Genomic DNA, 27,614 nt, shown 5'->3' on the forward strand with positions numbered 1-27,614 from the left:
CCTATTTTTGATCTACTGAGATGCATCGTTAGAGCAATGAGGTGGTGTCAACAACGGATGGCTTAATGTCTCTGGTTTCAAGTGTCTTGGCAGGACAGAATTCAGGGACCAGTCATGAGTAGATTACAGCCCTTTATCAGAGCAGTGTGTAGGCCTTAGTACTTGGTGAGTTCAAATGCACTGGCAACATATTTTAATACTTTCATCCCACATGTGTTAAGGTGCACTGTAAAACCAGTGCTATGGCTGAATGGGCTCAGATGCATTCACTGCCATAGGACTGTGGTGGTTCATCCAAGCCTGGAATAATGCAAATATTAGCAGGACTTGCATGCTTCCTAAGTCAACCTTCCCCCTAATGTTTACACAACACTACTTTGAAAAGTCACCAGTTGCCACTTGGTCACAGTAGATACGTTTTCTAAGATGGCTCCCTAGTTTCTATTCTGGAGGCATCTGACTGTCAGCATGATGGCTAGGGGATTTCTGACAAATATTTCACCTACCTAGGCTCCTTGCCACCATAATCCCTGACAAGGGCTCTCAAAACATTTCTAGGTTCTGCTTCTACCCTGGTAGCCATCAAGTTCTGCCCTCAATTCACCACCCACAGTCAAACAGTCAGATGGAAAGGGTCAATCAGAGCCTAGAGCAATATCTGAGTTTTTTCTGCCACTCAAAACAACTGGGCAGAATAACTATTTTTAGCAGACTTCTTGTATTACAACTCTGTTCACTCTGCTACTAATGTCTCCCCTTTGTATTCCATTCTGAGTTTCTGTCCACGTTCCTTTTTCTCTTCTCTGTTGTATACTTCTCTTGTGCCTGCTGCTGCTGATTTTCTAGGGAAACATGACTCTGAAAGGAAAGTTTTTGCTCTAATTATTTACAATCATAAAAGAGCTTTGAAGGTTAGGGCTGACAAATGAAGAAGGCCTGTCCCAACTTTGAGGTGGGGTGAAGGTTGGATTGTCTTCCAGGTTCTTGTCCATTTGAAAGTTGGCAGACCAGTTTCATTCTCAGCTTTTTGGGCCCTTTGTTATAACCAAACTAATCAGCTCAGTTGCCTATAGGCTGTATCTTCCTACATCTTAGAAAATGTACTTTACCTTTCATGTTTCCCAGTTGAAGACTTTTGTACCTGATCCTTTTGCCAGATTTCTCCTCTATCTGTCAGGATAGATGTTTGAATGAAATATGAGGTCAAATGAATAGTCCATTGTCAGGGTGTTTCTCTTGCAACTAAAGCTATTGGACCAGGTGGCCAGACCACCCCCTCAAACTACCCCTCCCATCCCATAGCATCCTGCTCTCCTCAGCCATCCAGCCTTGTCTACCTAGTACTGGAATAGTCTGGAGGGGCGTGACTTCACAATCTAAATTGTGGTAGGTTCTCCACTGTCCCCACAGTGCAAAATATGAGTTGCCTTCTGGATATATCTCATTAGCCTGGTATTCCCAAAATTATAACCTGTGTTGTGGAAGGATGTGAGCTTCCAGAATGTTTGCTAGTTCTGTGACTACCTTTTTTGAGAATGACTGTATATGCAGACAAGCCCAAATAGAATGTATGAAGGAGCCCGAGACATCTCTGCTCCGTCAATGTTGGGGCTTGTACCCTTACCACTGTGAATAATCGTAATCTAGTATGTCATATCCTGTGGAAGATTTAAATTGTATGAGCCTTAAGCTTGTTTTTATCACCACCTCTTGGGGGTACATCAATGCTGTTTCTCAGTCTATGGGCCTGATTTAGATCTGGTGGGAATAGTCCCGCCATTGTTTTTTCATTAAAACTTTGGGGGTCTGCTGGGCCGATTTAGATGTTGGTGGTCACATGGGTGATAAACCGCCCGAGTCCCGCCGACACTACCAGGAATTTCCTCCCGCGTCTACATCACCATTGAAAATAGTGGCTACCAAGTAGGTTTCAATGTGCCTTACCGCCAAGCCAACTGTGACGGTCCGACCTCCACACCAGAGTTGGCGGATTGGAGGGGAAATGAGGTAAAAACGTACCTTTTTGCTCGCTTCCACTTCTGTTTTCGACTACATAGGAGTAGACAAGATCCTCCGTGGCTGCTGCCGCTGGACCATGGAGAAAGCACTACTTTCCCCCATCACAGGACTTGAAGGGGATCCGTGTTGCCAGGATGCATTGTGTTGTCACTGTATATAAGCTCGGGACCACTGCCGTCATGTACGTCACAGTAATTTAAAAAAATTACTTTGACATGTATATGTCGGGAAAACAATTGTGTGAGACAAGGATAGGGGCACACATAACCAAATGCCATTTTGGTGTCAGTATTCATTGCCAAATGAATGTTGGCACCACAATAATGTTACAATCACACTTGTCAACTATGTCCATGTGCACACATTGCAAGGGGACCTGTACCTGTAATGCTGTGCAGTTAGTTGTGTATGTGAGTCAGTACTTTTATGTGTGTATGAGATTGGATTGGCTGGTTCAGGTGGAGGGAGTTAGAGTGAGTGATATGGTTGTGTTAGAAAGTGTGCCACTTGCATAGGGGTCTGATTTTTGTTGTGTATGTTTGGTTGTCTGTTGTGCTGCTGTGAGCAACATTGAGGTGAGTGTTGTTGTGTGGTGGTTATTGTTGTTATGTGGGTAGTAGTGCCTTTGTGAGTGGGTTTGTGTAGATGAGTGTCTAGGTGTGCTGGTTGTATTGGTTGTGTTGTGTCTGTGTACAGTGTCAATAGTGTGCGTATGTTGTGTCATGGATGTATGGCAATGTGTGTTTTCGTCATGTTTGTGTTGTGTTGTGTTGTGGTGGAATGGCAATGGATAATAATGTGTATGTAGTGTATTGTGTAGTGTGTTGTGCAGGTGGACACATATGGCCAAGATAAAATATGTGAGTGTGACTTACATCTATTCCATAGCCACTGTCGTTATACAATGTCGATTGGGTCCCACAACGGTCTTCCTCTTCACCAATCTGCTGATATACACAGCCTGTAGAACTGTAACATCTCGGTCTTGTCAGAGGCAACACCCCAGCCTGACAACTAGGAAGAGCACTCCGGTGTGGCGGTCCATGGCTCAGCAGCAGTACATCTAAATACGGTGGTCACAGCACCATCAACTTGACGGAGTTCTTGGGCCCGTGCTGCGGCGGATTGGCGGAATACTGTCAAGATCTAAATCAAGCCCTATGTCTTCACTGGGCCCAGGCCTGTTTCCCAGTTAGTCCATAGTGAACGGAGATTATCTGGCCTATTTCTAAGGAGGATACAATATGTTTTTAGCTTTATCCCTGGCCTCCAGGGTACTTTTAGTGGGTCTAAACAGGAGTGGCTCCTACATTAGGGCAGAGGTGCATCACCCCACTAGTAAAATGGTCCAGAGATGAAATAGTAACTAAGTTAATTTATTAACATTTTATTTTTCCCTAACCTGTGTCCCGAGCTGTGTGTCAGAGTGGGGCCATTGCTGCTGAGTAGCAGCAGCGGGGAGGAGTGGGGGGCTGTGCACTTAAGTGTAAAAAGCGTATGGCACTTTGGCTGGCTGCCTTGCGACAGGCATGCCAGACATGCCCACTTTAAACCTCTCCAACCCAGCACTCTTAGTCAGCTGGGTGGAGGCAAGCACAGGCCTCCAGTGCTCTTGGGAGCATTGAGCAACCCACTCCATCCAATCCTGGATCTTCTCTCATGCTGGTTAACATCATGAGAGCAGCACCTTGATTGGTTAGGGGAGTTGGCTGGGGTCAGCACTGGATGAAAGAACAACCCCATTACAGAAACAGGGACATGCAGCACGGTAAGTGAATATTTTATTTTACGTTTTGAATTTATTTAATGTGCAGTAATTCGCTGACATGAACTACATTCAAATTTTAAAGTTAAACATTTGAACATTAAAATGAAAATGTAATGCACGTCAGCAAATGAGTTAATATATTTGCATGCATGCACTTACTCACCCATTTTCCCACCCCACCACTTTCCATAGTTGAGAGCCGCCATTGGGTCTAAGCAAGTTTGATCAGAATTATTTACCATAGATGTGATGCATGTGGGACTTTTGTCTGTGACAGAGTATTTCAGTCACGCCACTGGGTCTGACTTGGCTGCAAAGCACCATTCATTGACCACCTGGAGTTGGGAGGGTCAGTAGTGAGCCCTGATGTCTGGACTGAGATGCCACGGTTAGAAATGTTTCTCTGCAAGGTTCAAAGGGCAACACAGTGGGGTTCCCTGTCCCAGGGTAGGGTCCTTAGCATGCTGTTGATTTTATTAAAGAATTCTTCAAGTATTGGCCACAGGGCGTTTAGAACCACATACAAGACTTTGGGCAGGGTGATCATCGAGAGAGGCAGTCTCCTCCAGGGACTATATCCTGCAGGAAAGGTCTGATGGACTGACTCAAAGTTCTGTTGTAGAAACCGATGTTGGGATAGTATTACTTCTAACCCAAGGTAGCGGAAGCCAACCCTGGTGCGGTCACCATCTTGGGTGGAATCAATATCTCTGGGTACATGTCCTCATTTGGCATAATATCGACACATACTAGTAAAATTATTATCCCACATTATCTCTTGAAGTTCTGGAGGACTGCTGGGATTATAAAAAAATGGTTGGTGAGGTACAATAATGGGTTGTCGGCATATTGACTGACCTTCTGCGGTTCTCCAGTAACCTCCAGGAAACCAACCACTTCTCTGCTGATCCCCAGCTAATAAAACAGCGGCCCCTGACAGAAGGTCAAACCAAATACGGTATTGGCCAGGGCATGAAAAAGATAACCACAGGGCTCATGATCAAAACCAGTCATGCTAAGCGGACACAACAGCAGTAGGTCGTGTTGTTACATGCACAAACTGTTTCCTTTTTTAACATTACTTTTAACCTTTTAAAACCTGGTTGCTTTAAAATGGAATTTTGTTATTTGTTCACTGTGGCACTTTGAAAAATGCTGGGAGATTGGGAGCAGCTAAAACTTTTGGGGAAAGGAAGGAAGCCATTTTTATTTGTTTGGGACAACTAGCGGAGCCATTTTAAAGCCATTTTAAAGCAGTGCGGGCTCTGGTTGTTTCCAGGGTGCATGCTCATAACTAGACACGCTGCGTAGATCCACCACCGCCACGCCAAAGGTGCACCAAAGGCAAGCCTGTCTGCACCCGTCAGCATCCTGTAAGCAGCCAGCATCAGCCATGTTGCCCTTTGCCTTTCTAAAGCTAATGCTAATATTTACTATAATGGGTGATTATTATTATGTGACTGAATCAAACAAAGCTTTCTGACATCTCAGATATTTCCATTGCCATTTCTATCCCCAATGGCTTCAAAATATACAAGAAAAATTGTCAGGTGGGGAAGGGGAGTGGTTTTGCGTGATTCTTAGGGAGAACTGGAGTTGTCAATCCTTTGAGATTAAAGACTTAATGGGGGCTGAAGCTATGAACTTTTGTATTTTCTTATCGTATCAACAAGTAGTGGCTGTGGTTTTAATCTATAAGCCGCCGGATGCGATGTGCTTGACCAAGTGTTCTCCAATATTACCCTGCTAAAAGAGGAGCCTTCGCCCCTGGTCTGGTAAAACCATTAGTTAATCAGATTCTCAAGGCAGATCATAATGAAAATATACCTTGCCTGGTCACAAAATTGTCGCAGGGAAATTTACAAGAATTCACTGCAACATTTTTTCCATCATTTTTAACACCTCCTCAGGGCAGGTGTTAAAGTGACTGGCCCATACTACCCATGGGCCTTCGTAGTGCCTTGCTGCACTAGCACCATAATTTATGCCGCTAATCCTGCAAAGAGCTACAATAGCTTCCTAAATTATGACGTTGTTTTAAAAACAAGCACCATGGTGCACTGTATTGTAAATATGGCGCAACCATGGTGTCGTTGGGTGGAGCAAGGGTGGCTTAAGAAAAGTGGCGCATCAGTCCTGTTGCAATACTTTCTCATGGAACTGGGCCTAAGATTCTAAGCATCCAAGAGAGCCAGTCTTCCTGCACAAGTTTGGATGAAGAGCTACTGAACAAACTTCAAGCCAAATGGTTATTTTTTTCCAAGGCTAAGCTGACTATTGTTGAGCCTATTTCGATGGAATGTTCATTGATAGCTCTGAAAGCCCTTAAATCTGGTTCTTCAGCAGATCCTAGTCCTCCCAATCTGCTTGCCTCAGGGTCTACTATTATTAATACTCTTTATACTTTGAACTACTGGAACATCTGTTGGATTGGCTTTAAGTGATCCAAAATGCAGCAGCCCATCTGCTCTTAAATATGCCAGCTAGAACACAGATCTCGCCCTATCTGTGGGCCTTACACTGGCCTTACAGGAAGAGAGTTAGGTATAAGGCTCTCATATTGGTGCATGGAGCCTTTTACCAAACTGGGGCGTCTTATCTCAGAGCCAGATTTGGATTTTACAATCCATTCAGAAAGTTGAGATCTGCTAACAAACCTTTGGCAGTGATCCCCAAAATTCAGCGTGCTAGAGCAGGTGGAACATCTTTCCCCTATCTGGACTCAGTAGCAGAAAATCAGCAACCTCTTGAGCTGCGCAAAGTGAGTGACATTACAGTGTTTAAGCTTAAAACCTGCCTCTTTGTGCAGGACTAAATACTTTTCATTCACCTTATCTGACCTTTGCACTTCACTCCAGGACACTCCATGGAGTAGATGTGCGTGCTAAAAATTGCTGTCATCAACATCAATGTATAGAATCAAATACCTTCTCCACGTCTAGGGATACAATCACCAGGGGTATTTGCATATCCCATTGGTAATCTAGCTAACAGCAGAGATGGTGCAGATTTTGTTGCATGGCTCGATAAGGTGAAAACTCCTTCTAACCCGGAGTGCTATCTTAGGGATAATATTCACTAGCTGAAGCACCAGTACTTTGTCCTAGATCTTCACCTCTGTATTCAGAAGGGATATTGGTCTGTAAGAAGGACATCAGGTATCGGGCCTCCTGGTTTTGGTTACCACCACTATTGTTGCTGTATGCATGTCTGGGGGAAGTTTCCAATTTCTCTAGGGCCTTTGAGAACATGGAGAGGATGTGGGGGCCCAGTATCCAAAAGGTCTTATAAAATTCCACCAGGATGCCATTGAGTTCCAGCTTTTTACCTGGCTGCATCGGACATACTCCCTCTGTTAATCTTCCAGGAAGAAGGCCTGATCCAGTGTTATCCTATCTACAGAGTATAGCTGTGGGAGGAGCACTTATTCTAGGAAGGTTCTGAAATCTGCCTCAGAGGTTCGGGCCCGCTGCCTACAGAGCTCTTGGTAGTAATGTGCGAATCGGTCTGCTATGCTCTCATTTGTTATAATCTGAGATCTGTCTTGTGTCTCCAATTCTCCCACCCATCTGGCCGCTGACTCACATCTACTAAGCCAAGCCAGCAGCCATCCTGCCTTGTCATCCACCTCATAATTTTCTTTGGGTTGGTATGAAATGTTGAACTAACTCATGGGTCAGGGTGTGGGATTCACCTCCAAACAGTTCAGCGGTGCTCACTCCCCTGTCTTAGCATAGGCTGTCCCAGTGGCTCATATGTGGTGTTTCAGTGTTAGCATGTTGGGCTTTCTGTGTTGTTTTTTGTGAGAAACAATGTTCTGTGCTTTGTCTAGAAGCACCATTTTAAAGGCTTCCCAGAATATGTCAGGGGAGCTCACAAAGTCCTTATTTTCTTGAAAGTACAACTTGGAGTCAATACAGAGCTACCTCACTGTGTGCCCCTCCCCTTTTTTCAGTTTAATGGGGCGTGTTCTGATATATTTCTGGGTAGGTATTCCACTGCTGTGTTACCTGGACAATCTATCATTGGTGAAAACACATAATCTAATTGGGAAATAGATCTATGAGCTCTTAAGAAAAATTAGTATGACCTCTCTGCAGGGTGCCTGTATTTCCATATGTCTAGGAGACTCAGGGCCTCATTTAACAAGAATATATCGGCATTGATGCATCAAATTTTTTGTGCTTCCCTAACATCCCCTAACAACACCATGGATGCACTGTATTTACAATACAGAACTCCATGGCGCACGTTTTCACAGATGCATCAGAAATTCTGACACATCTGTTAGTGCTTAACTCACGCATTGCTGGAGTGGTTTCATTAAACTGACGCAACTCCATCAATGCGAGGAGTCCTCCCTAGGGAAAAACCCTGCAATAATTTTATGCTGGCTCTGAGCAGGCGGTGAACGTTTGATGCAGTAAAGTCACAGAATGACACAACAAAATGTTGTAAATTCCACTGCGTCAGTTCAGTGTGGCTTTTCCCATGGGAACGCCTACTCTGAATACATTATACCTGGAGCACGTGTAATGTGACTCATGGCTTTACAAACTGGTGCATTAGGCCCAATGCGTCGGTTTCTAAATATGGAGAAGTGTAGTACACTGCTAGCTCCACCGCTGCATTAAAAAAAGAATACGCAGCTTTGACGCAGAGGGTTTGTAAATGAGGCCCTCAGTGTTAATGCTTATTGTGAAATTAGGTACAGTTTCTGCTTGGGTGTCAGGGGTGTGGGGTGCCTGTCCATTGAGGTGTATAACATCATTAAAACTCTCACCCATTTTGTGTATATCTGTGACAACTTTCAGGCAGCTAGAGATCACTGCCTTAAACACTTGCCTATGGAACCGAAGGAGGGTGGTGGGGAGTAGACGCTAATCACCATTATTGCTTTTCTGGCTCTAGTTCCCAACACACTGACAAATCTGCCCATTTGGTCATTACATGTCCGTACTACCTGGAATGTGGGATTTGTTTTGGCAAGGACTGCAATCCCTCTTGATCCTTTGATATATCTAGCGTGGGCCAATAGAGTGTATTGTTTACTGTTAAGGCAGGGGCAATGGTACCAGGCCAGGTGAGTCTCTTGAAATAACACCATGTCTGGATTTTGTCACTCGTTATATTGTGCAACCACCCCTCTTTCAATTTTGTTCAACAACTCACTGACTTTCCATGATAGGATCATCAGATGGGCCTCGTTATCCATCTATGGAGGGAATGCAGGAGCGTGGAGTCTGGCAATGCTTCCCTACCTCACATGAGTTTCTGTATCTGTTGTGGCTACTCGTCAGCCATGTTCTGTCTTCCTGACACAGAGGGGTCTGGGGAATGCCTCTGCCTTAGCCAAGACCAGGACTGCTGTGCCACTCATTTTATCTGCTACTTTGGGGGATGTTTCCATGGAGGTTTCGAATTTCAAATATAACAACAACCAGAACAACTGGAACATACAAGAACTGTCTCACGTATTGGGGTGAAAGGTAACCTGAAGTCAAACACCATCCTCCCCACACTCTTGCAGTAGAAGTGTCTATCACCTATCACAGCATACCCCAACAATACGTAAGGGAACCAATGTTTGTGAAGGGTTACCCAACAAATGACTTTAATCTGCTAAATGCAACTTTTAGAGGATCTTCTCCCTTATCTTGCTAGTCAGTTCAATCAATGTTTGTGAATGCGGCACCCTGCTATCCATCACACCTCCCCATCTTCTCCAACATTATCATGTCTGTTAAAATTCTTGCTGATCGATGCAGTCATTTTCCAGGTCTGATGTGTGACAGGGGCTGGCATAGGGTTCAGGAAAACATCTCTCCCTGTCCAATAAACACATTTTCTCCAGTATGTTGCTCTCCTCCCCGATGGAGAAAAGCCCAGTTCCTCTCCCTGCTTTGTTTATAAGGTGTAGTTGCTGTCTTTGCTCATCTCTCAAGACATTTAGCCCTTGGTGGTATGACTGTCTGCCAGGTGTTACATTTTTGGGTACATTCATGTTGGCTGTAGGTTTCAGCTTTGGTCTCTTTGTGGCCCATCGCCATGTTTCCTCTGGGTCATTGAAAAAGTATGTTTTGCACTCGCAGATTATTTTTAGTTGGGCTGGTAATAGCTGCATGTACTTCATTTCCATCACTTTTAATTCCTTCTTCACCTCCATGAAGGCCCATCTTTGTTGCTGCACCTGCTGTAGGTAATCTGGATAAAGCATCACCTTACTAAATTCTAGCAGCATTGTCTATTGATTTCTGGTCTCCACAAGTATAGCATCCCTGTCAACATAGTTAAGAAGGCACAAAATCATCAGTTTGAGGGTACTCAGAGGTGGCCAAAGAGCCAAGGGTCTATTTGCCTTTTTGAGGGCAAAGCAGGGAGAAAGAACTCCTTCTGGTTTCCAGGAGCAAAACCTTCAGAGAAGTACTGTTCTGGATTTGCACCTTCCGGATCCTCAGGGATCTCCACCAGTCATAATTGTTTTTGCTGTGATCGACCCTCAACGTCCCCCACATGCTTCTCCAATTGCAGTGCCATCCAGCATAGTTTCACAAAGTCTTTTTTGAGGGATCTGCACTCATCTTCTGCTGAGGAGATTTGGGTTTCCACCTTTGTCATGCGGCCTGCCATCTTCAAGACGTCATGGCGTAACCGGGAGACTTCCATCCCCACACTATAAATGCAATTTTATGAGGCTGTCCTGATCTCTTTAATGGCCTGCAGGATGGCTCCAGATGGGTGGACGTCCTGTTGTAGGGATTGGCTATCTATCACTCCTCCCACTAATGGTGTCCTATTGGGGACATCTGTTTGGTGTATTTGTCCAGTGGCTCCTGTGAGGGCTTGGCCGCCACTCCTTTCATCATTGCTACAAGGGGCTCCACTGTTTCAGAGATGAATTCACCTAAATATTTAGGCTGCTGGGAGGCCCTGTGGATCGTAGTGCACCTCCTCTGCGAAGTTTTGATGGTCACCTCAATCTCTCACTCTGGAGTATGGTGTCCCATGCGTCCCTAGTGGCCCAGTTCCTTGGAGGGCTGGTGCCACACACCAGGGTTGTATAAGGGTCACACCCACATCCTCTCATCTTTCCAAGTCCTCTTCATACACTGGGCTGCCCCTGTGGCAGTTCTATTAAGAGTTTGCCAAAACCACTCTCCAAGGGGGTTTGGAAGTCTTTCAGGCCACTTGGGTTTACCCCATCTGGTCTCCTTTTCACTTCGGCGGTCCCTGATTCACCTACCTGACCTCTGTGTTACTCGAGGGTCAGGTGAGCCGCTGCTTCCTTGGGTTCTCGAGCTTGTGGTCTTCTGTGTGTGTCGTCCCCTCGGTCGGTTACACCAACTCCTTGTGTTGGGCCTCTACTATTCCCAATCACTGGCCTGTTCTGTCGACCTCTGGAACCAGGTTCTCTCATGTGGTCTGGGCTCCTGTTAAGGTCTGGGCTAGTTCTCCCTGTTCCGGGCCTTCTGGCCCACTCGGTATAGTCAGTGGGGTGGGACAGAACCAAGTGGATTCAGACTTCCAACTCCTTTCGGATGGGACTGGGCTGCCGAGGTTACAGAAGTCAACCCAGCACGTTCACTCCCCGATGGTCGCTTTTCACCCTTCAGCTCAGCTTAGTCTCTCTGATGGGAGGAAGTGGAGATGGGTGTTCCTTCTGTCTGCAAAGATTCCTGAACCACGCCTCTACTTTTGGCTCTCACCCTTCCCCAGTCATGGCTGTCTCATCTCCTTTCTAGTCCTCACAGATTCTGAGGTGGTATGGGTGCTGCATTCACACCCTTCCCTCAACTAATGGCAACCGGATGGGCAGGGGACCCTGGGAGCCGAATCTCTGGGTTGTCTCAGCCTTATCTCCATGGATGATGGATTAATTGCGAATCAAAATTTGACAGCCATTTTAGGCCACTCCGCTAGTTAGTGTTCTTAGACTCCTGACTCTTCGGTCCATGCTCTAAGACTGATTAATCAGTTTCTCTGGCCTTTGGAGACACACCTTTATGGCCACCTGGGTGCGCAAAAACCACAGTACTTTGTGGGGTCCGGTGGTATTGGGTGCTCTATAGACCCTGTAAAAAGCACATAGTTATGGGCTGATAGAGACTTTTGACCTGGGCCTGTGCCCTCTCATTATACTGAGTGATGCTCTTTCTCTCTTTATCTCCAAAATGGCAATTACCTACCTCAGAATTTGCAGCTGCCTTTTAAGGCATCTCCAAATCATGTCCACATTTACGTTCTCCTTTCCTTTCCATCATGGCTGTTCCTCCCTTGGTTTCTTCCGGACTTTCCCACTCTAATATTGTTCGCTGTCATATGGTGTTATTGTCATTTACTTTTTCTGTTATTTTACTACTTAAAAGCCTCAGCCTCTTTAGAGAGTGTGTCAAAACAAAGTTGTGTTTAACTTGTTTCCTCTATCCCTTGATTTTGTGACCCTGACTTTTGCTCTTGGGACTTCCTCATCTGGATTCATAAATCCTGGTTTTCTCGAACCCTATGAAGACTTCATCATGCAAGAGGTTTTTTACACCTTTGCTTTTCCCTCCTGAGAAGGTGGGTGCTTCTCGAGGGCACTTGCTCACCACATATTCCAGTGTGAGGTGACAGTGTGGCTCTCGGCCACCCTTACCTCAGACAGCAGAAGATCTGGTTCTAGATTACAGATAAAAATCCACCCCTGAACATTTTTCCCCAATGTAACACACACCTACAAAGCTGGCTTTCTGAGTGCGTTATGCCGCTCAGAGGGCTGGTTGTCTGTCTCTCGTAAGCCACTATAATGTTTCCAGGATCTTGCAGCACAGTCTTGTTCAGACAGGAATGAAAATTCCCATGACATCCTAAATATAGCAAAAATTGTAACAAGCTGGGCCAAGGACTGATTTCAATGACAACCACTGTCACCTTTGCTCTGCAACCGGCTTACATTGATTGGGCCAAACAATGATTAATCAAACAAGAGCTGACTGTGCGCTTATCACCTCGAGCAATGCTGAAGAAGAGATAAATATGCACGACAATGCATGTACACGCTGTGATTGTCTTAGCAGCTTTTGCTCTACCCACAACAAATAACTTGCTTTAATGGTGGTATATGGTGTGCAGTGTTGATGGTTGGAAAGGGACAACTATGGCACTTGGGGGGTCATTCTGACCCTGGCGGCCGGTGACCGCCAGGGTCACCGACCACGGGAGCACCGCCAACAGGCTGGCGGTGCTCCCGAGGGCATTCTGACCGCGGCGGTTCAGCCGCGGCCAGAAAGGGTAAACCGGCGGTCTCCCGCCGGTTTACCACTGCCCTTGTGAATCCTCCATGGCTGCGGAGCGCGCTCCGCAGCCATGGGGATTCTGACACCCCCTACCGCCATCCTGTTCCTGGTGGGTCTCCCGCCAGGAACAGGATGGCGGTAGGGGGTGCCGCGGGGCCCCCGTAAGAGGGCCCCGCAAAGTATTTCAGTGTCTGCTAAGCAGACACTGAAATACGCGACGGGTGCAACTGCACCCGTCGCACCCCTGCAACTACGCCGGCTCAATTCTGAGCCGGCGTCCTTGTTGCAGGGGCATTTCCTCTGGGCCGGCGGGCGCTCTTTTGGAGAGCGCCCGCCGGCCCAGAGGAAATGTCTGAATGGCCGCCGCGGTATGTTGACCGCGGTGCGGTCATTCAGCGGCGGTACCTTGCCGGACGGCCTCCGCCGTCCGCCAAGGTCAAAATGACCCCCTTGGTGCTGTCCCCTACCTGATGTGGAATAATGCCCTTCTCTATGTCTTATTACTTAAATTCTAGTTTACAGAAGTACATGTCTAACCAGGATACCAATTCTAAAGCGAGCTTTGACCCAGGCACACGGATCTTTGAAAAAAGAGCAGTTGTGGATATTATACATTTTAATTTCTCTTGACTAAGTTTGGAAATACACTTTGTGCGAATTAGCAGAATTTCCATGTCCTGATAATACATGCATCAAAGATCTGACTCTAATTATTGACCGTGCTGTAACAATTAAAAAAGGAATCAACAATGATAACTCAATTAGCTGGAAAAATAAATTCTGGCATTAAAAGCTAAAACTTACTGCCCAGCTTACCTGATTTGTTGTTCAAATTGCATTCATGTCCAGTGATCTTCTGATTTAACCTAAAGACTGATAAAATTGAAGTCTGGGGTTAGAAGCGAAGAGATTGATTAGGGAGTAAATAATTATCCATCTGGCAATCCAGTAAATACAAGTCTGAAATTTTTAAGAGAATGTAATGAACAAAATTTACCTTTAGCAACAACACAGTGTTTATGAAGCAACTGAGCCAGCACAACCTGATAGTTTACATTTGTCAATTTATCATCCTCAAAGGACCACTGTCATCGACTGCATATCCTGATGAAATTCATAACACCAGTATCACTTTAATATTTTGGTTTTCTCATGATGTATTAGGAAACTAAAGAACCTGCAAAGCGTTGTCAAAAGGCACCGCAATAAATGTACTCTGTGCAAGTCCTAACGTCTGAGCATGCCATGAGCCTGGTCTCAGTGCCTCCAGATCCCCATACCTGTAGCTGCCCATGCCATGTCCATGTCTAGTGGTCTTAGGAATTGCTGAAAATGCCCCTTGGCTATAAAGAGAGGTGAACTCCAAATTTAATCCACTGAATTCAGAAAAGGCCAGGCACTGTGAAAACCAAAGATAAAGGCTGGTGCATATCAGTCACATACAATATACAACCAATATCAATAAAAACAATTAAATGATTTCATAAACTTTATTAAGGGGAAGTTGTGGTATTTACTGAGATTAAAAAAACATGTAAAGATGTTTTTCCAACAAATAATTGCAAATTTCCCTAAAGATATTTAGTTAGAGAAGCATTCTGGTTATGGTCTAAAATATCAAAAAAGATATCTGCTAGCTTTTGTAGCCTCCCTGACCATTACTTCACCAGTGCCCTGCTTCTGACCACACTCATGATATCACAGATTTGTAAATTATAACACCGGTAACTTAACAACATGGTACCATTGCCATCATCAATGACATGTCTGGCATTGCCGTACGGAAGCATCAAATGTGCTTCACCTTTGGCTATTCTAGGTAGATTATTGGCACAGGACCTGGTTTTAGGCCAGTGCTGGATCCATTAGCTGCAGCCCACAGGTCATGGCCCCAAAGCAAACTGGGCTTAATCTTGGTTATGCCAGTAGACTATGGTCAGTAGGGTGGGACTTTGACCGATCTCTGTAAAGCATCCCTTTCCCCATTATCCACTGTACTCAATCTTTGGTTAAGGCCAGTAGACTTGAAACATGGCCTGCCCTGAGAACCTTTGCACATATCACCTCCCTCACAATCCACTAGGGTGAACTTTAGCCCTGCCTAACAGGCCTAGAATAACTCTTAATGTCCATACATTCTTTATCAGTCCCCGCTGAGCATGGTCTAAGACCTAAGACACACAATGGTACTAAATTTGTTAGTGAGACATATATTCAATTTACTGTGAAGTGACCACTGTGACCATTCCACCTTGCTATTGCAAACTGTATAATAAATATATACATATTTATATTAACTTAGATAACTTCAAGTAGATACGCTTTCTTTTGCTTGTAAAGCTGAACGTGGGGATGAAGGAACAAAAGGTTGATCACATGAAGCTGGATGTGGGAAATTAATAAAACAACCCAAAACCTTTTACTGAAAAATTATGATTTTCAATAAATCATCATTTGATAAAACACATATCCAAACAAAAAATGATACTGTTTCCACAGTGAAGTCATCAAAAATGTCAATGTTAATCAAATAAGCATTACTGCCAGTGATGCCAATGTCATATCTTTGGACATCTATCATATCTTGTGTGAAGTCATGACTAGTTCATTCGGCAGGCTAGTTATACTTTTCATGGTAGGAACTGAATTTGTATCTATGTAGCTAACATAACTCCAAGTTGCAAGGCAGTTTGGCTTGATTTTGTAGCCATACTTTTCTTTATCGAAAGTGCTATAGGAACATTTTTGATTTTTTTTTCAAGCAAATACTAAATGAGTAGAAGAAGCTGTAAGTTACTCGGAATAAAGGGTTTTCAGTAACCCCATATCACCTTCTTTGCAACCTACCCCACTTCTGTGCATTTAACCTTCTGTGGGTCCAAACTGCATCAGACAGCTGCATTTAGACTTTTGCAGTAGGGGCTGCTCGCAGGGCCCGATCCCACCCTCCTACACACCCAACCTTCCATGTGCCCTTCCCAGTAGTGCATTTCAGGGGCTGTGCATGGTACGGGTGACCAAAACCCATACCCTGTGTTTAATTACTTGTGCTCCTCATTCCACTGCACACAGCCTTTGGCCATGCACAGCATGCAATGGTCACTGGGCCTGAGCTTTGACCTAACCCTTCACCTGATATGTTTTCTTGTGAACACAACCCGGCAAATCCTTTGTGGCCCCGAGGAAAGCATAGACATTAGTCAACTTACCAGCTCGGGTGTAAGGAGCAGACAGGCTGTGATCCAAATATTTCCCTCAACATACCCAAAGGCCATGTTTATTGGATAATTAATCAAATCCTACCAGAAACTGTCAGTAATATAACTTAAACTTCTTAGTGAGCTGCTGTTACTCTGTTCCCAAAAGGTGTGCACACTCAACAAACCCACTCCATTGATTCAAAGGTGTTACTAAAGTTTAGAAGCTCAATTTTAATGCAGGATAGTGTACTTGCAGATATAATAATTATGTTGAATAATATGAATGGACCATAGAGAAATACTAGTATGCAATGGATTCCATTCTTTCAGTCTCTGCTAATGATTACATCACTACCCAAAATTTTCCCTTAAATAAGAGCTTTCAAGATTGCTCCAAGGGGTATGTAAACAGCATTCTGTTTTTTCCAGTCCGCATCCTGCCTTTCCCTCATCCTGCCTTTCGATGAAAGGGTGAGATTTATGTTGTGTTGCCAAAGAGGTGAGACAGAGAACAGTCTTCATGCAGTTTCTGTGATCTTCTACAAAATCCTAAGCATCTCTCTCCTCAAGACAACTGTGAATGTGCTTCACATACTGTGAGAGGACGGTTCTGACCAAATGGTTCGCCCTGATTTTTCGCTTTTTGACCACTTGGTTTTTGACATTTTACTGTTAGGGAGCCTCCTAGTCAGGGAATCCCCCACAGTGAACTTATGGTAAAATGGCCAACGCGTTTGACCACTGGTGCTGCCTTGCTAAGGAAAGGCTGCTGTGGCGCCGCAAGAGTAGGAGACCCCGGGCTGGCTGCTTTTATGACTGCATCCTCTAGGGGTGTAAAATGGTATTCCACCAGCTAAACTCAGGGTAACCAAAAAGTAATCCAAAAGTAATCTTTACTTTTTAAAGTATTTAAACCTGTCTCTATATATTTCTTGTTAATGCTGATTTGCGTAATGAGACTGATAACCACTTTCTTGCACAGTAGATGTACTTATTTGCCAGATTTTGGTGCTCTCACTCTACATTACAGTCAAGTGTTTCATTGGGATACCAGGGATTGTCTTGCCATGTAGGTTGTTGGATTATATTTCCCCTTGGGGGACACATGAGAGATTACACAATGTCATCCAAGAGTAATTCCATCAATTTGTGTATATTTGTAAATTGTTGCATAGTACCGAGTAGTGTGTGTGTAATAAATGTACTTTTACTTTATCAAAAGAAAAAGCAAAGACTGGACAATCATTTATTGAGTATCATGCTTCAGTGCTTGTGAATAGGGATTACTAGCCCAACCCACCTCCCTCGAGTAAGCCTTGGACTGCTCTGCAACGCTACTCTATGAGAATCAAGTGCTACAATGGGGTGTTTGGTTCCCAGTGGTGGTCATGTGCGGCCCCATTACTTGTGCAGGCCACCCAACTAACGACCCACCTTCCAACACATTTTATTTTTCAGCTTTGGTTTGAGAAAAAAATCACTTGTCATTTATGATATAAGATGAAAATGAAAGTGTGTGAATTTACTTCTATATTCACTCAAAAAAACTATGCTTTTTTCTAAATATCACACTTTCTGAATTTATGAATAAATAGTGTAAACTAAAAGCACACTGTCAACTAGAAATCACACAAATACCGTTGTGGTATTACCTATTAATATTGTAATAATCCCTTTGTTCTGAGTGTATGATCATACTCGAATTTTGCCTCACTCAAAGTCTGAGTTGAGGCTCTTTGCAACTAGCGATAATGTGATGTACACAGATTCAGGTTACTTGCTTTGATAGCAGCTTCTAATTTTGAATGTGGGTACAGGAGAAGCTATTATAATCTGCTTACCCTGAGCAAGAGGACGCTCCTTCGATATTGCCATCTGCACAACCGTGAGAAGTTTCTCACTCAGAGAGAATTGTTACTCTGTTGTTGAATACAAATGTAATTTGTAAGCCATGAAGTTTGTCTGTCCCTCATTGCAAATTATATATGAGTAGTTGGAAGTCCTAGGAAAAACACAAATGTTAGGATTTTTCTTCTCGTCTCACATCTGGAAACAGTAGGTCCGGATTTATTGAAGCTTTGTGCCGGCAAAAAGTGATAGAAAGCTATGCAGTGTCACTAGGGTATTTCCTTTCCAGAACCAAAGGTATTTTGCACCGGAAAGTTGCTTTTTCTCAACCCAACTAGCTCTCCTTTGCATCATGGGGCAGTTTTCATTTCTCCAAATTACCCCCAAGTTGAATGTGTGCACTGCACACCACATTTTTAACTGTTTATTACTGTGTTATACTTTGGGCACTTGTTTAGCTTTGTGTCGTTTTCCTCAAGGGGAGTTTTAATGTGCTCATAACTACTTACACGCTCTCTGGTCTGCCATGGCACCGCTGATTGTTGCGGAGAGGGTCCATACAGCTGCCTCACTTCCTGGTTGACACTTCTCAAGGCCATCTTGGGCAGTTAGCGGTCCAGGCATTTGCTCCTAGCTGGAGACACCTATTTAAGACTGATGACTTGCAGTGGGCAAGCCCTTCTGCACCCGACCACTCTGAAAGCTGGCAGGCATCAGAACCACTGCCTCACTGGCTAGCAAGGCTAGTGCTACAGTAAGCCTGCGCTACTCATCTTTAGAACTCCAACATCAATGCTAGGCTCACTAACCTTGGTACTCAGCTGTATTGTTGTACCTAGCACTTCCCTTCCTATTTGGAAGGCTCAATCTCAAGCACCAGTTGAAGATTCTCCTACTCGTATATTTCTTCAACAAGGGAGGCCACCAAGATGACTATTTCCTCTCCCGATTCAATCTCTCTTAACAGAAAAATGCTTAGGGCAGCTCACAGGAATAGCTAGTCCAGTCCTTTAGATGCACCCAGGGCCGGTCCTAGGGTTTGTGGGACCCCGGGCAGAATAGAAACATGCAAGACCCATGTAAGATATGACATCACCACAAGTGACATCATAAGAAGGGACATCAATTGAACATTAACGTCCTGGAATTTGTGACATCGTAGGAAGGGACATCAACTGAATACTAATGTTCTGAAATTGTTGAAGCCGCTTTGCAAGAAACTACGTACCTGGTGTGCATATCACTAAAATGGCTAAATATACAATAATACTAGGAAAAAGTGTATATATTTTTTACAGTTGTATCCTGTGGAAATACATAACTTTAATCAAACTGACTTGGCCTAAGTCTCTTCAATACTAATATGATTGCTACAGTGTTCTTAATTTTTTCCAGAGTAGGGCATGATTCAAATTCCAGGTCAGATTGACCCAGAACTACATAGTGAGACTCCAAGTGACTCCCCAATCCCCCCCGCCTTCCCCTTTATGCTACTGAAGTTCAAAATAAGGCATTTGGGTTTGAGCAGGCATGGGGGATCCACACAAACAGATATATGCTAGATGGGGTGATTGACCTGCAAGAACTGCAGCAAACAGAACATAGAAAGAATAGACAACACAAATGTCATACACAGGTGGGGGGGCTAATATCTTGCCAAGCAGAAGCACCGTAGGTTGGCCCACATCGACTCACAGAATCCTTAAACTTGGCAATTACTTTCAAACTCCATTTTAAAAGATGCAAATAACTGAAATAACTTAAAGATATATATATATAATGGATGGCTTAAAGGGAAAGCAGTTTGACACCTGGGACAAAAAGACTGCCCAAGCTATAGTGGGGCCAGTCTGTAAAGCAACAGAGCAAAAAAGGCCTGGTAGACTTTATACAGTTTACAGCTAAATGTAAAGGAAATGTAGCAATGAGGAATAGGTAGGTTGGGGGAGGTGGTGTGTGACTTGCAGACTAACGCTAAAGTAATACCAGAGACTTACAGCTTAAAAAGAATTAAGGGCCAGATGTAGCAAAGGGTTTTACCCATTCTGTGTCTATGGGAAAATGTGTTCGTACATATGGCCCTAAGTAACATATGCAGAAAAGCTGAGAAGACACTTGCCAAATCCAAAGGGATAGAATCATGCTACTTGACTCCTATTTAGCCTTAGAAGCAATGACAAAGTTATGTCTGCCCTGAGGTAAAACCATGGGGTCTTGGTAAACAAGATATTTGAATGCGAGGTCATATCCATTATATGCTGCCTTTTCTTGCTGCATAGTTATAAACCCAGTCACCTAATTTGGTACTTTCTTGCCACATAATTCCGGTGGCCCTGCTCTTAGTTCACTAATACCATTATCACCAGGGCAAGGCCAGCAATATTTCTCAGTCCAAGCTTAAAAATCCTCACTTTCACTAAATACATCTCAATGCAGTGATATAATCCCATTTACCAAGATAAAACGCTTCTATGTGTTGGAGAAGTGTATGTGTGTTTTATTTTTAATTTTGATGATGCCGGACATTTTTTAATTTCTTTTGTTGCGAGTCCTGCCACGCACCCTGCTTAGCATTCATGCAGGGGCAGGGTTCACGTCACACCCAAGGGCGCATCTAATCGCTGTTATCAGGCAGATGCAGCATTAGGTTTCTGATGCCAGGGGAGGGGAGGCCTCCCTTGGGCCTTGCAGCTCTGAACCGTTGCTGCTCCCTTTGCCTCATAATACTGAAATTGTTTAAAAGGTGGTGCGAGGCCTCTTAGTTACAAGCAGACACTGGGCCCTGGGCAGCTGCCCACACTGCCCATGCCCAGCGCCGGCCCTGGGTGCACCCCGGGGATCGATGGTCTATACTGTAATACTAGGTCCATGGTAAAACACTCTACTGAAGTATGGGACCTTATTGCTTCATTCTCTCCAGACATTGGCTTCTTCAAGAAAACATGGATGAATTCAGTCGCTTTCCCTTTTCTTCCCTTGACTCTTTCAGAAAACTACCATCTGGTCAAGCGGGACAGAGAGTCCAGACCGGGAGGTGGCGTTGCCATTGTGTTCCCAGGCAGGGTCAATGTTGTACCTATTGGGAGGAACTGTGTATTTTAAGAATTTAGATTTCAGCTATGAATCACTGGAAGGGGGTGCTTAACTACCTCCTATCTGTAGCGAAAAAGGAGTTCAGCCATTTGTTAGTTGATTACATTGCACCACATGTACTGGCATCCAATGACTTCTTGCCTTTGGGGGACTTCAATTTTCACGATGAAAATACCACGAACACTGAGGTGACCTGACTTTTGTCACACATGGAAATGATAGGCCTCCAACAGATAGAGACATGTCCTACTCGTAAGGCAGGGCACACCTAAACTTTATTTTTACAAACTCCCTGGTGCACAAACTCCTTGGTGCCACCTGGAGTGAAAAAAGAGTTCAGCCATTTGTTAGCTGATTACATTGCGCAACATGTACTGGCATCCAATAATGTCTTACTTTTTTGGTGATTTCAGTTTTCACTGTGAAAATACAATGAAGACTGAGGTGACCCAACTTTTGTCAGACATGGAAATGTCTTACTTATAAGACAGACCACCCTGAGACCTTTTTACAAACTCCTTTTCACTACCTCTCAAATGGTCTGACAACTACCTGGTCAAGTTACTGATCCCAAAAGACAATGAGTATGTTAAACTTACTGGAGTGGCTGGCAGTGTAAAGGACAATGGAAATTAGTCTCAAATGATTCCTTTTCCAAAGTTTTTAAACCCTTAGAGATCACAGAGAGTAATGATATAAACATGGCTCTGGCAATTATGACAGCTCCTTCATGCGGGTGTTTGATAAGATTGCCCCAGTTAAGCAAGTACCAACCATCTCAAGTACAAGTAAAGCTCCCTGGTAAACAGCTGAATTAAGAATTGAAAAGCTAGGTGCAAACGGCTTGAACTGAGATGGTGCCAGACCAAGGTCCTCATTATGAGTTTGGGGGGCGGCAGAGCCCGCCCGCTAAACTCATCCGCCATCAGCCTGCCTGTGCGTCCAGAACGCCGCCAGCCCTATTAGGAGTTCACCGCAGTGCTGGTGGGCGGAAACATTGTTTCCGCTGCTTGCCTTGCGATGAACAGGGCCTTACATTGACGCCGGCTCGTAATCGAGCTAGGGCCAATGTGGCGGTGCGGCAGGTGAAGCAGCAACCGTCGCACTTCCCACTGCCCATAATTCAGCCAGTGGAAAGCGCAACGGGGCTGGCCATGGGGGCCCCCGCACTGCCCATGCCAAGTGCATGGACAATTCAGGGGCCCCCATGGGGCCCCCAGCACCTCCTTTCTGACAGCTTGTACATGGTGGGGCTACCACCATTCAAAGGCTGGCGGAAAGGGGACTTATAATCTCCAGCGCTGCCTTGGCAGATTACAACCGCTGACAGGCTGTCGACTGGTGGCAAGCTGGCGGTGCCGGCTGTCTGGGTCATTATGAGGCCCCAAATCTTCTTCAGGTAAAGAAGCTTATAAATCAATGCTCAACTGCTACTAGAAAAATAATAAACTAGCCCGAAAAAAAATGTAACAAATTAAATTAACCGAGCAAGCAATTCAGAGAAACAAATTTTTAAAGCTCTTAATGAATTTGCTAACCCTCACGCTTGCAATCGGGCCATCCCTGCATCACAAGACTTGCATGATTCATTGGTTAAGTTTTTCAACAAGAAAATCAACACAATCTATAAGAGCTTCCCTACTAATCATGGGCAGCTAGAGGAGGTAGTTGATTTTAACTTGACACCTCCGAATGGCATCTTCTTCTTAGAGAGGTTCGGACCATGCCCCTTGAGCAAACACTAGGGCTGCTTTCTCACACCAAATCAGACTCTCCTCTAGATTTATGCCCTCCTAGTACTACTGCCTGCCCAATCAAGCGCTATTGCATTGGCTGTCATGGTCCTTTTTAACTTTTCCTTGGACTCAGCAAAAATTACATCAGCCTGGAAATTCACACTGGTTTCTCCAATTTTAAGAACACCAAACGCTGACCTGGAAAACCTCTCCAACTACCTTCCCATCTCGCTGTTTTTTCTTTTAGAAAAAAAACTCTAAAAAGCCATATAAATAAACAGGTAGCCTCTTTTCTAGAACAGCATCAGATCCTGGATCCTACAAAATTAGGATTCAGAGCATTGCACAGTACCGAGACCACACTGGTTGCAGTCACAGATACCATCAGAGTGTCCCTAGACACTGGTATTGCAGTGTTGCTGGACCTTTGGGCATCTATGGCAAAGCACTTTATTAGCTCTTGCATTCCTTTACATCGCATACAATGCCTGTTAATAGAGGGGTCCTGCAGAGCTCTTCTTTGAGTCCCAGATTGTTCAATATCCATGTGCAAAGTGTCAAATCATGAAGATTTGAGATTATATCCAACGCTGATGACACCCAACTAGACATCTCTTTTGGGCACCACTCTGACAAGGAGAAATCAAAATTTTCGGACCACACGAGGAACATTGTGAACTGGATGACGAGCAATTGTCTTCAATTAAAAGGCAGCGAGACTTAGATACTCTTATTCGAAAAGGCTCAGAAGATGTGGTCCTCTGACTGGTGGCCTGCTGAACTAGCTCCATCTCCGAGGCAGATAGTATAAAACCTCAGCATAAAAATAGACCAGACATTATCAATGAAGGAGCAGGTTATTCCTACTTTTTACTAATGCTTTGCTAGTATGCGCCTGTTAGGGAAAAAATGTCCTTGGCTTCTGTCACCCTCTAGGAAAACACTTGCCCAGGCCTTGATTATGAGTTGCCTGGACTATGGAACGTGCTCCTGGTTGCAGTTAATGATGCGCTGATGTCCAAACTACAGGTTGTGCAGAACACAACCGCCCGACTCATCTGCAATCATTCCTCAGGCTGTCCTTCAGCACTCATTTTGAGTGCCTTCCATTGGTTACCAGTGAGGACGCGCACTATCTTCAAGGTTTGCTGTCTTGCTCACAGGACCCTAACTAGCAAAGCTCCAGTCTATCTACATAGTAGGCCCTCCTATTATTGCCCCCTCAGACTGCTTAGATGTACAAATAAAGCTTTGTTATGGATTTTCGAACTTGCACCTTAAGATTTGATGGAAGATCTTCCTCGGACCTTGCCCCTTTCCATTGGAACATACGTCATCTGCAAATTCACTCATGTTGGAAGCTGTGCAAGTGTAAAAGACTTCTGAAGGCATGGATGTTTTAATGTATTTCTGTAGGGGTGAGTTAGTGAAGCGCTGAGATACACCTCCGGGTGCGAGATGGCGTACTATAACAAGTGGTAGTAGCATATCATAACACATCAATGTTACAGAGTTTGTCAAGGCACTGGATATGAACTGGAAGCAAGTGATTCTGGTACAAATCCTATGTGAGGCAGCATACACTCACCTCTGCATCGACCATAGTGCAAAGGTTGTGCATCACACCAGGCAGATATTTTAGTGCACCAGAGCAGGCCACATAAAATAGCTGTATGTGTTTCCACTGAAACCTTTCGAGAAAGGCGGGTGTCATCTAGCATAAAGGTTTCCCTCTCTCATTGTAGTGCAGCAAGTAAGTCCTTCCAAATTCAAGAACCCAACAAGTGCTTGTAATTTTCTCAATGTATCTGTAGGCTGTAAGGTGGTTCTTGTAGGAAATGCTGTATAATTTATATCCCAAAAAGTTTACATTAAGGAACTCTATCTTCAATTTGTAAAAGTTTATTTTATAGCCATATCAGGCTGGATAGTCGTAATCTGCTGCGCTTTCTAGATACCTATCTAAGACACTATCATTAAACATATCATCAATGTCTAATGGCATGTCAGGATTGTCCTGTCGGTTTCCCATTTTTCCTGCTACAAATAACCTTTGTGGTAATCTCGTATATGCGTACTGGATACCACTGACTGTAAAGGCTGTTAGTTTCTGTGGATAAAGAAACCATAAAAAATGACGAAAGACATTATGTATGTCTTCCTAAATTCGCATCAGTCTCGTACCGTGAGCTTTTTGCACCATGTGTGAGAGTTCAGTACAGTACAGTCCTGTAAAATTTCATATGAACGGTCAGTCTCAATCACCCGGAAAAGAGGAGTGTTACTTGTCCAGTAGCAAGACAACATAACTCCCTGATAGTGTAATGGTGTCATGATTGCTTTTCGACCGTGTTTTGCCTCTGGTTTCAATGAATTTGGGCCCTGTACCTGTAGTTAATTCACAGGGGGAATCAGATGTGGCACAGATTACTTATCTCACCTTGTTCGTATATGTCTCTGAGTTCTTCAGGCATTCAAAAGAATGAAGTTCCAATTTCTATTTTCTCCCCACAAGATGTGGTCCTTATATAGGGTGGAATCCAATCATCCTCAACTGGGATTATGCCATAAACATAACACTAAATCTGACAAAATGGGACCCTCTATCTCTATTTCTACATTATAAACTCTATCATGGACATTCACATGGCCATCTGGTGTTTCTATCTGCATGTATTCATCAGCAGGACTTGTGGCCAGATGCTCCCAAAGTGGCTGGTGTGTAACTTCTGCGGCGCAGTCTAAGAGAGCCGCTGCTCACATCCCATCCCACAGAATGCTTTCATTTTCTCAGGCATGTTCATTTTTTTTGATAAACCAACCATTATCTTCATATAGTGAGCATTTGAATCTGTTTAAACCTTTTTCCTTTTTTGGCCCTGTATTAGGAATAGCGAGATTGCCCTTTTTCAGCTTTCTGATGGGTATAATTGTTTCTTCTATGATACTCTATTTTGGAAAGGACAATCTTTTGCTTCATACTCCACCAGAAATTTGCCTTCTTTTGCTGAACCCACTTTTGCTGGCCATAGGACTCTGAGCACTTTACTCCTGCTACCCAGTGGTAAAGTGCTTGTTCTCCACCGTTTAAACATGGCAACATTGCCATATACCTAATTGGCACATTCAATTTACTTGTAAGTCTCCAGTATATGCTAATGCATGTAACCAGGGCCTATAAATGTAATAATGCTACTAGCGGGCTGCAGAATTCATTGTGCCACCCATTAAATTAGCATGGTAAAACATGTCTCAGGCTTGCCATTGCAGCGTAGATAAATTCAACAACCACTTGTGCCTCATGTGATTCAATTTACCATAATAATTTATCCCAATCAAGACAATCTCATGGTCATGTGAACACAAGGATACATTTACTTCATTACATATTTTAAGAAACCGGCTGACAATAATTTGTTGTTATCATACACATCAATTGATTATATCTGTAAAGATTTAGCATATATTTACAGAGATCGGTGCAAGGAAAAATTACTGCAAAAGGTGAGTACCGTCACCAGAATCTTACCAAACTGTAATTGCTAATTCATTAAGCCAGTTTCATTTAACACGTTAAAACTGCATGATCAATATACACATACACAAATGTCTCACATTGTGCTCTTCCTGTTAAATTACAGAGAGCCTAAAATGGGCTGGGTCACAAGTCCTTGGGAAGCCTCTATCAAATTATGAGTTCCCTTTGCTTTAGGTCCCTCTCATGTTCCTCAAGCTGAGTACCCATAAGAGACCTATGTCACTGCGATTCAACCCCTATCCTTTAGGGGGTCTCCTCAGGACTGGGAACTGCAGTGCATGTGTGAAAATAATGGTAAGATAAAGTCTACTAGTCTCAATGATATGAGCCACCCCACTGAATTATGGAACAAAAAATCCATAGTGTACAATCACATCTTGAAAGAAAGTGAAAAATGGTGTCTGGAATGAAAAAGGAGTGTTGTAAGTAATGCATCTGATTTTCAAAAGAGAGACTTGAAATAGACACTGACCTCCATTCAGAAAGGTCATTCATAGGTTTTCCCATAACAGAGCTTCATTGGCCTCCCAACAGACATAAGCTGTGGGGAAAAATGTTAAAAACTGAAAGATTAATTTCATCAAACAATACTTTTTCAGGTACTGGTATATACAATATTTTCAAGGTATGCTTACAAATAGTTGGCATCATCAACCTTCACTCTTGTTCTTTTCCTCAGAGTTTTCGGGCAATATCGTACATGGCTGCCATCTGGCTGTTTTTTCATGTCCTGCTGATCAGATTCAATGGGCTCACTGCCCTGTGTCACAGTGTTTATTCCTGTTACTTGGGAAATGTAGCAACAGTGCGATTCTTGGACTCCCAATCACATTCAATGGAATCAAAGTCACGCATCATGGCATTCTGTTTCGGGGAAATGTGGTTCTCTTTTCAGATTGTGATGCTGCTTGGATATGAAGCTCTAAACTGCCATTTCTACTTGGCTAAACAAGTCTTTTGTCCGGCCTAAACCTTCCTTTTTAATACAGCTAAGACATTCCTAAATGTCAAAAGGGTAAGATGCATGGTGTTTAAAAAGTAGGACGTGTATATTTAATGTGCTATATGTCTTGGCAGCAAAAATACTCCAAAGTCATTTTTCACTGTGGCAAGGCTGACCATTCCATAGGAGAACAA

General features: G+C 43.9%; 1 protein-coding gene across 3 annotated transcripts in view; it reads right to left on the bottom strand.

Moving 5' to 3' along the window:
- LOC138247175 (killer cell lectin-like receptor subfamily B member 1B allele A) overlaps positions 1-27,614 on the bottom strand; it is a 221,326-nt gene that overhangs the window by 154,491 nt on the left and 39,221 nt on the right. For all 3 annotated transcript variants that reach the window (XM_069201920.1, XM_069201919.1, XM_069201918.1), the window contains one exon: positions 13,879-13,935. In XM_069201920.1, coding sequence (XP_069058021.1) covers positions 13,879-13,935 — 57 coding nt within the window. The remainder of the gene's footprint in view (positions 1-13,878; positions 13,936-27,614) is intronic.

The sequence above is a fragment of the Pleurodeles waltl genome, chromosome 7 (assembly GCF_031143425.1).
Source record: "Pleurodeles waltl isolate 20211129_DDA chromosome 7, aPleWal1.hap1.20221129, whole genome shotgun sequence".
Classification (NCBI taxonomy): Eukaryota; Metazoa; Chordata; class Amphibia; order Caudata; family Salamandridae; genus Pleurodeles; species Pleurodeles waltl.